The sequence below is a fragment of the Capsicum annuum genome, chromosome 11 (assembly GCF_002878395.1).
Source record: "Capsicum annuum cultivar UCD-10X-F1 chromosome 11, UCD10Xv1.1, whole genome shotgun sequence".
NCBI lineage: Eukaryota > Viridiplantae > Streptophyta > Magnoliopsida > Solanales > Solanaceae > Capsicum > Capsicum annuum.
The window spans coordinates 134,059,893-134,070,254 of NC_061121.1; the positions used below are offsets into that span (position 1 = coordinate 134,059,893).

At 32.3% G+C, this 10,362-nt stretch overlaps 1 protein-coding gene across 6 annotated transcripts; it reads right to left on the reverse strand.

The window, feature by feature from the left end:
• Window positions 1–348: 348 nt before the first annotated feature.
• Window positions 349–9,828, reverse strand: LOC107853037. Of its 6 annotated transcripts, none has more exons than XR_007046831.1 (4): window positions 9,484–9,819; window positions 8,576–9,127; window positions 7,722–7,811; window positions 349–621 (listed from the first exon to the last, which is right to left on the reverse strand). XR_007046831.1 is itself a non-coding variant. In XM_047398964.1 (3 exons), exons 1-3 carry the CDS (start codon window positions 9,635–9,637, stop codon window positions 7,804–7,806), a joined length of 714 nt encoding a protein of 237 aa, XP_047254920.1. In that variant the 5' UTR covers window positions 9,638–9,819; the 3' UTR covers window positions 6,506–7,803. The 6 variants fall into 6 exon arrangements, 2 of the variants coding, with proteins under 2 accessions (XP_047254920.1, XP_016553543.1); XR_007046829.1 differs by having other exon boundaries at window positions 8,390–9,127; XR_007046830.1 differs by lacking the exon at window positions 349–621 and adding an exon at window positions 6,506–6,699.
• Between the last annotated feature and the right edge of the window lie 534 nt (window positions 9,829–10,362).

Genomic DNA, 10,362 nt, shown 5'->3' on the forward strand with positions numbered 1-10,362 from the left:
ATCAGTAACATATATCACCTTAAAATCTTCTCCATCTCATTGATAAACCCTTGAGGATCCTCCTCAACCTTAGAGCCTATAAAGGTTGGGGGATTCAACCATATAAACTGGCCAACCCAAGTGACCATAGATGAACTAGCAGCGAAACCAACATAATTGGACCGACAAGACTATGATGCCACAAAATTAGCAAGCATATGAATAAACTAACATAACCTCGCATTAAAGATATCTCCCTGAGGTATCTAGACATAAGTACCACCCGCCCATCGTGGGCCGGAGACTACCCCCTTAGCCTTACCTCAAGAGAACATAAATATAAATAGGGAAAGTCAATAAAAATAGTTATAAGAATAAATAAGTCAAATGACTAATTTAAGAATTCAAATAAACAACCAATCCACACTTGTCCAGAAGAGTCTCCATAACTAGAAATACCAACTAAGTCAGGACATGCCCTAACTATGACCATAAAGAATCCAAAATAAAATATTGATACAATACTAAATATAGTGAAATGACCGAGCCTTTTGAAAGATAGAGGCTCACCACTTCACATCAAACTAGCAAACAAACCGAATCACCCAACACTGCACATGAGCAACAGAAAAGACCTTGGACCTAAATCATGAAATGATGTAGTATTAAGGGATGGTCAGTGGGGCAAGCACTGGAATATAACTAAAGGGATAGGGATAAAATAATGCAATTACCAAAATCTAGTCATAAACCATATGCACCACGTTCATATACATATATATAGGATGCTGGGATAGGAACAAGGGTTATGAACATGAGAGTTTAAACCATTAGCCTAAACTGTGTAGCTCGCTCTATCCTGAAGGCACCTATGGGCTATATGGGTCCAGCTCCCCCTGCTAGAAGAGCCCCAGTCCGTGTTGGCCTCACGAACTGAGGAAAACCGAGGAAAGGATAAAACATCATGGCCATATCCCTTCTAAAATATATATATATATATATATAATATGTGCACCAAGCATATAGTCATATGGACCCCCAGCACTCGCAAACGTGGTTTCCAGTATGGATCCCCCGTAACCTACACCTTTATGGAGAGCTACACATTTCTCTTTTAGCCCAAATTAAAATAGTTGCACATAAACCAACCATTAACCCATGAGTCATTTATTAAGGCATTTATCAGCATGGTATCGTCATACCAATATGCTTGCAAGCTAATTCAGTTATGCCAAACCAATTCATATAACCAAATTGACTTCCAAATTCCATTTAAAATCCAAAACCTAGGCCACCAAGGGTATACAAAATTGTATTCATTCATTTATCCTTTAATGCAATGCAATGGGTTTAAAATTCAAGTTAAACCATACAATTATCAATATTCAAAATCAAGTTTACAAGGTGGGTTGAGATTAATGTCATTACTAAGCAAAAATTTCATATTTTAAGGCAAATCCTACCCCCGACTAAACTAAGGTCTCTAAATTCATAGCAATTCTTCCTAAAACATGAGCAACTAAGTCAATCTTCTCTAAAACATGAGCAACTAAGTCAATTCCATCTTAAAACATAAGTAACCAAGTCAATTCAATCCAAAACATGAACAATTAGGTCAATTCCACCTAGAACATGAGCAACTAGGTCAATTCCACTTATACATGAGCTACTAGGTAAATTCCACCTTAACATGGCTAAATCAATTCCACCTATATTACGATTTCAAAATAGCCTAAAGAGTCCAAATAAGACTAATCATACAAATCATGCTTCCAATACCTAAATCTCATCCCATATCCAGCATAATATTATAATTATACTATGAATTAGCTCAATCTATAAAGAAAGTAAACCTATCCTATCTAGATGTCAAAGAAAAGCCCGAAGAATCTACTAAGCCACCAATTTCCCCTTCTAAGAAGTTTCTACAAGATGCACACTATCAAAATCACAATCTACTCATCAAAATGAGAATAATAATACCCATATTGTACTATTGTGCTTTAGGTTCAAAATTAAATAAAAACTCTGTGGGAGCCCGTTTGCGGAATCACACATTCAAAACCGTCAAAATGTCCCTCAATGCTCAAGGAACATTTATCCTCAAGAATGAGTGAATTATGAGCTCAAATGAGAATATAATAAACCGACCAATATTTTAGAAATTTTAGGGAAATCCTGAGAAATTAGCCATGGAATTTGATGTTACTAAGAATTCAAAGAAAAAATGCATTAGTTGAGTCGACGAACACTTTAAAATCACCCACTAATTATTCTACCAAATTTCTACACACTTTAGGGTTCTACACACTTGAGAATGGGTGAAAAATAGAGAAAAATAGTCTAAGTAGGGGTTTTATAGGCTCCCCAGGTGTCGCTTAAACGGACACCGAGTCTCTTAAGAGACTATCGCTTAGTGACCTAGTGTTGCTTACTTGATTTTGGTAACCAATGCCAATAATCGCTCTGTATAAGAAACCATCACTTAAGTGCCAAAGTCATCGCTTAAGAGATACCTGTTGGGCTTAGCCAGGTTGCTTAAGCAACCCATGGGGATCTTAAGCGATGCAACAGCACCAACTGAGACTTGGAATATTTCAAGTGTCTGCCAACTCCCTCAGAATTCATCTGAAATCTCATATATACAAACAGACTATGCTACCCTATCAAATTTGACATTTGAAACTCAAAGGCACAGTTGAAATTTCCATCCAAGGTCGTTTTAAGAAAAAATGGGTCCTACACCCATGTGTTATTTTTGTTAACTTTCGTACAATAATTGGAAATATGTTCAGAATCCTCGGGACCCAAACCAAGGATTCAGCTAGCCTAAAATCGATATTTTGGAGCTGTTAAAACTGTCATAAAAGGCATATGATATTTTTTGGTTGACATTTTTGCCTAATAGCCAATTTGAACCAACGAAGACTTCAAAACAGAGAATTGACTATAAAAACTAAACAAACTATTTAGTAATCAAAATGTCACTTCCAGAAAGTCATAAATGGCTTGGGCAGCTATAGAAAATCTCAAAATGGCAAAAATAAGCCCTGGAGGGTCATTACATTTATAGATAAAGTAGGAGAATGTAAAACATATTTATTTAAAATATGTAATAAAGGGGAAAAATAGTTGGTAAAGATTCAAATTCAATAGAAACTAGAAAAGGATCATGGTAACATATTGAGCACAAAGAAATTAGAGTCCATTACTTGCTCTGCTTATCACTAGAGGGATCTTCGATGAAGGTTCCTACATGAACCATGAGAAATCACTAAAACTGACTACACCTTTGAGGTGTGAAGTGATACAATGGATTGAAATTAAATTGAACTTAAAACTAGGCACAAATAATACTTTGTATAAAATTAGTGTTGAACTTAAACTAGCATCCCCAATTTTAGTTACTTTCAATCTATAACCATTTGGTAATGTCACTAGAAAGAAGAAAAATAGTGGCCTAAAATTTTCATTAACATTTTATTAAAATACATAAGATGATGCTCCAGAGTCTATGATCCATAATTCAACGGTCAAGCTCAAATAACCACATGAAAGGCCACTAATTTAACTAATAAAATAGTGACTAGCCAAAATACCTGCAAGGTTCACAACTGTTAATATCCACATTCTCCTTGGTACTTCCAAATGTCCCCTATACTTGTGCATTTTCCAATAGCTTCACTAGATGATTATATTATTCTTAGGTGAGGCTATGATCTCCTTATCTAAATTTATGTTAGTCCATCCCATGGTTGTTGTTCGTCATCGCTTCACAGGTTTCATGAATATTGGTTGCTAAGGTTTAATTTTTGCCTTTTTTAAACTTGAAATTTTAAGGAAAATCACGTATTTGTAATATTTTGCCTCAGTGTGTCCACTTTTCTTGCAGTAACCATAAAATAGTTTTGATTTGTTAGTATCAGAAAAATGATAGGTAGGTTTGTAAGTATTTTTGTACTGAGGTTGATTGGAAGGGCTCCTATACATATTTTGGATTGTAGTGTGCTTGTTGTGAGGGTAATTTATCCTAAAACTATTCTTTCCAGAGCTGGCACTAAGAGAGGTAGACCCTAAGACCACATGAGTGTGTGCTTTAACTTCTTGCTGTTATTTATCTTGAACCAAGATCGAGAAGGCCCATGCCATGGTAGGTAGTGCATTCATCAGTAGAATACTTCTTCTCAAAACTATGTACATATTATTTAGACCTATCAGAATGGAATGATTTTTCATTTCTGCTCGGCCTTATGAATCTTTGCTTTACCCCCACAATTGCATAAAAAGTACATTATGTGTTGGTGTTTAGAGTGTTAAGTTCTTTCAAAGTTGTCTGATTTTGATAGAGTATCCAGTGATGTCCAGATTACCTTGTTTGAGGTCATTAATTTTTTTGTTATAATTGATATACTTTTGCACCATTTGCTTGGTTGTATCTGTGCTTCAGCTCTTTCCATAATTTCTATGCATTGTTGACATATTGTAGACTATCATATAACTCCTTTAAGAGTGAATTCAGAATTCATGATGTGACCATGTTATTACATCATTCCTACTGTGTAACCATCGGTAAATTAGGTGATGGTTTGGCAACTATGTCGTTTATGAGGCTCAATTTATTTTTAACAAAGAGTACTCCAAGGACGGCTCACCTCAAACACTTGTACCCAGTGTCATTGAAAACCATCGAATAATTAAAGATTTGGTGTTCTTTGATGGATGCATATACAAAGGTTTATTGAAATCGATAATTTGCGAAGCTGAATTTCGACTTATTTCAGTAGGAGAAGCCATGAATATTCCATAGAGTGACGAAGTTTCTCAAGGAAAAATGAGAATTTTGTGGAATTTTTCAACTGAATTTGAAGAGAAACAAGGAGCAAACTTCTAAACAAAGAAAATTGAGCAACAAATGATAATGATGAAGATGAAAATTGAAGATTTCAACTGAAATCAAAACACTAGAAAAGCAGAAACCAGAATTTTCAACAAAAAATAAGAAAATAAAGAAAATTTTGAGATAATCGAATATAGCAATATTGAATAACTACGAAAACGATAGCTCTAGCTCTGATACCATGTTAGAATACTGAGGATTCGAAGAGAAAACTCCATTGAAGGAGAAAGGTTGAAAGGAAAATTGAGTTATGTTGAGAAAGAGAAAATCATTGGACGCATAATTTGATAAATGGAAAAGAAACTTTCATTACTCTGCTTATCAATATATATACACGAATACAAAATTAAAAAAATATCTTCGGCCAACTAAGCCTCTACATGATAGCTAGACTATAGCCACTAACCGATTCTGCTCGACCTATTAACACTATAACTAACTGCATACAAATACAATAATTACTTGGAATTAAACTAACTAAAAAACTAACTAATATAAACACACACATAGTTCAACTTATTTAATATAATTAAAAAAATGTCGAGATTTACTACTACTATTATAATATAGATGGCATACAACGATCAAAAGTTCAGTTAAATAGAATGTTCAAGTACCATTATGAGCTTGCACCATTCTCCACGTAAAAGATTGATTATCTCCTTTAAAAAATATGTGATTAGTTTCTTACCGGTACTTTATTGTTTTAATTTATTTTTCTTATTTTTCTTTTTAATTTATATTAAAAATAATGCTTCTTTTTTAATTTGATAACTCTTTAATTTTAAAAAGTCAGATGCATTTTTAAGACCACATGACATAAAAGAAATTTTGGTACACGATTTAAAAATATTATTTAATTGTTAAAAAAAAAATTTTATCAAGTTAAAGTAAGGAAATTTTGGTACAAGATTTAAAAATATTATTTAGTTTTAAAATTTCTTTATCAAGTTAAAAGTAAGATAAATAAAGTGAAACCAGAAAATATCAATATAGACATTTCTGTTTTATTTGTTTATCAGATATTTCTGTTTTATTTGTTTTACTCCTTTAAAAAAAACTCCTACCTTTTTTTAACTCCCTTATTCACAAAAATTGAAAGTATGGACACCTACAATCCGAACATCGCCCTTTTACTGACAGAGACATTTCACCATCTTGGTCAAAGAGAAATTAGAAACCTTTTTCCTTTTGGCTTTCCACTGAGAGCAGAAAAGATCAGGCATTGGTGGGGTAGCTTAACCTTAAACCACTTTTTCTTTATCTTCATCAATTCATTTTCCTCCTCTCTTCTTTTTTGTTTTTCTATTTTGAATTTTGCTTTATGGATTTGAATGAACTGTGCATTGGCTAATGCCATAATTTATGGCGATATTATTCTTCCACATCTCCAAGGCCAAAAAAGAAAAGAAGTCCTCTTCTTTTTCCTTTTGACAAATCCTCTGTTTTTATTATTATTATTATTATTATTATTATTATTATTATTATTATTATTATTATTATTATTATTATTATTATTATTATATTTAGAATTTTTAATGTCTTTGAAAATAATGGATCCTTTCATTTACAGGTTGTCATGGACCCATCCCATGGTGATGGCACCATATCTTCTTCACTTTAATAAAGTTTTTCGAAGTTATTTAAGTATAAAAGAACAAAAATTAATTTCCTCCAATTGCCAGATCCAATCAGTCCAATTCCTAATACAATTTCATTTTTGGTCACCAAAAAGCTCCTTTTTCTTTGCTCATAAACGAAAACCACAAGTTGGAACACTTGGCCATGAATGGTTACAATCTCAAGCAACTTAGTATGAACCCCTGCAATATATTGAAGTAAGACAAAATTGGAGGCTAAATATCATGATTTTTTCGAAGCTTCTTCTAATTAGGAAAGAGGATTTTGGCAGTAATTTAATAAATATGTTCGTGGCATGGGAGTAATTGATATATATATGCACAATTTTTTTTGTAATGTTACATCCAGTAACTAAGAAAATGTACTTTAGAATTGTTTTGTAGGATATATAAGAATGGTGCTATACTAAGTTTTAGTATCATGTTTCATTAAAAAATATACTTTAGAATCGCTTCGTATGATATATAAGAATGGTACTACACTAAGTTTTAGTATAATGTTTTATTAAAAAATGTACTTTAGAATCGCTTCGTAGGATATATAAGAATGGTACTACACAAAGTTTTAGTATAATGTTTGGTTAAAAAATTTAATTCACCGATAACTAATAATATATTATCATATTTAATATTTATTCTTATACATCTTATCAGACTATCGTAATATAAATGTTAGGGAGTCTCATCAAATGAAGTACAAGTTGCAACCATGAGTGAAAAGATGATTGAGATATATACAAGGCAATAATTTTAAAACTAGTATTATAGGCAAATGTTGTTTTAAACTAGTACGTCATTATCAATTTATTTATCATGTCACGTATGCACTTTTATGGCAATAATTTCACAAGCCATATAGCTAAAATTTAAATATATAACAAACTTCTTTTAAACGATCAATATCTAGAAGTTAAAAACTCTACTGCGTTCAATTATTTAGTCGCATATGGAGTAGTCATACATAACGAAAATTTCTTTTAGTCACTTAAGGTTGTGTACCGGAATGGTAAGTATTAAGTAATATTTTTTCATCATTAATTAGAGGTATTATTTTCAATCCCTTGATATGAACTCGTATTTGATAAGAAGCACTTTATTTCAAAGTAGAATTTTTTACGCGAATTTGAATTAAGTGAAGGTATTAAATGTTAGGTAAGAAACACACAATAAAAGATTATTTTAACATATAACAAAGATTTGTATACCTATGTGCCGCCATGTAATTCCCCATCTTTAAGTTACTCTAGTTTCCTGTGAATTATAGAGGGAGGTTTCAATTGATTTTCATCATATACCTGCATACACAAAATCGAGATAGAAACTTAGCACCAACCGTAGAGACGTGATATAATTTTATATCATGGTATACGATATACTAGTAACAAAGAGAAAATGAACGGACAAAATACTAAAGAGACAAACATAAAGAGGTAAAAAATGATTACAAATTAGGGACAACAGGGGAAATAAATAGTATTACCTGGTGTCAGACAAGTACAGAAAAAAGATTAGGAAATGTAGGGAGAACCAAACATGATATAGGACTCATTTTTAGAATTAGGAAATGGAAAATGTCAAGAAGATAATAAAAGAGATTGAACGTGGCACGCATCACATAAAGAGGTGAGGTAATTTCAAGCTATCACTCAATCAAGTTATAATCTCAACAAAATAATTTTTTTATTTTTAAAAAAGACTTTTTAAAATGATAACTATTACGTAGTAGAATTATTATTTAAAAAATCAAACCCTAATATTATCCATCCATGTTACTACAGATCAACGGTGAAATATCACAAAATTCGGATTCTCGCACATATAACAAAAATTGCTATCTATCAATTTACCAAGAACAGATTGACAAAAAAAATACCAATCTTGTTATTGACATATACTCCCTTCTCACTTCTTACATCAAAATATGTATCTCATCCTCTTTTTTTTTTTTTTCCTTGATGGGGTTTTCTTTTTCTTTATAAAAAGTATATATACTCCAAGAAGATCGGGTTTGTTCCTCCCTTGTCCATGAAAAATAGCAGTTGTTATTGCCAGTGGTTACCATGGTGAATCAAATAAATATGGCTACTATTGTTCCCATGACTATGATAAGCATATTGAGGAATCTTCGCCGCGACTTTCTCATGACAATTAGGAGACATCACCGGTGATGATCTTGTCCTACTATGACGGATACGCCTATTAAGAGTTTCACACTGATCAAAAGAATTGCGAGTCATTTTCTTATATGGTCTTGGACAATCATGATGCCTCGATGAAGCAAGAGTACTGATAGGAGGGCTAGTAACTGTGGAACAAAATGAACTAGGTGACGATGTGGCATCAGGGTTGCTAATTATGGTACTGTTGGTGGATGAGGTAGAAGTGATGGAAGGTTGAGGAGAGACAACTTTTTTTGTGGATTTGGGTGGAAATAAGAAAGCCCTGATCTTGAGAGACGATGATGTTGTGGAATCACGATCATATTCTTCAGTGAGATTGGCCAAATCTTCATCAGATGTTATAGACACAAGAGCATCTAAATCGTCACTAGGCAATTGACACCTTAAACTCACTGATCCTCCACACATCTCCCGTAGCTTAACTAATAGCTCTGCAAAAAAATAAAATCCATATATCAATATTACTTTACATATCTCCCTAAATTAAAAAAAAAAAATCAAATTATCAAGAAAAATAGCGAATATTTTTTTTAAAAAAAAAGTTACTCCTCCTATCTCATTCTATATGACAAGGAAGAAAATTTTTAAATGCATCAAAAGTCAACCTTAAAATTTGTTGTCTTAAACATGACATAAAATTGTGTCATGAAACGCTTGCAAGGTAACAAATATTTAAAAAAAAAAAAATTGCCGTCCTTGCTGAAACACACTATAAATGAAGAATAACATTTGTAATCAAAATGAGAAAATGAAAATTATATATGAGACGTTAAAAATAAATAATAACCTGCAAACGAAATGCAACGATCGACGGAGAGGACACGGGTTTCGCCACCATAATAACGGAGTTTGCCATCGGTTTGACGGGGGATAATCTTGCCACCATAGCTACAAAGGAATTTTAAAGGAAAATTATGGGAGTTAATGGATGGACCAACCATGCTTCAATATGCAAACTATTGGAGATATTAATAGCAAAGTGATATTGATGGAGTGATGGGTCGTAGTTGTTACTTTCTTTTTCTTTACTGATAATTTGGAAGAGGCTAGCTAGTGAGGGCTATTAAAGAGGCCTTAGTTGGTTTCTCTATTGGCGTCTTCAAGCCTAAGTAAGGTTCCCTTTAGCATTCATTTATAGAGTTGGCTTTGGGGTAATAGGAGAAGATAAGAGGAGAATTGGATCGGGTCGAGTTAGAGAAACCCAGAAAGAGACCCCACTTTTGATGCTTGTACACGTCACTTAAGATTCCCATACTTATGGGCCCATCTCAGTTTAATTTTCTTTTTCTTTGAAAAAAAAACGTATATAGCAATTATTAGATAGAAAATTACAATTTATAGTATGACTTTAATTTTTTCAAATTATAGCAAATTTTATAAAAAAAAATAAAAATAAAAATATTTTAAAAAAAAAATACAAAAAAATAATTACTGGAAAGAAAAATAAAGATTTAATACAACTAATATGCAATAATCCTTCCTTAAATATAGTTATCCTTAATTATTGATATCAATCCATCCCAAATTCCTTTAACATTTTTCTTTTCTCCTAGTTTAATGCTTCCAATAAGAGTTTTCATTTCATACACTACCTTTTTTTTATACACCATTTAGTTGTTGCAGTCACAAATTGATATTACCTAAATTTATACACTACCTTCTTTAT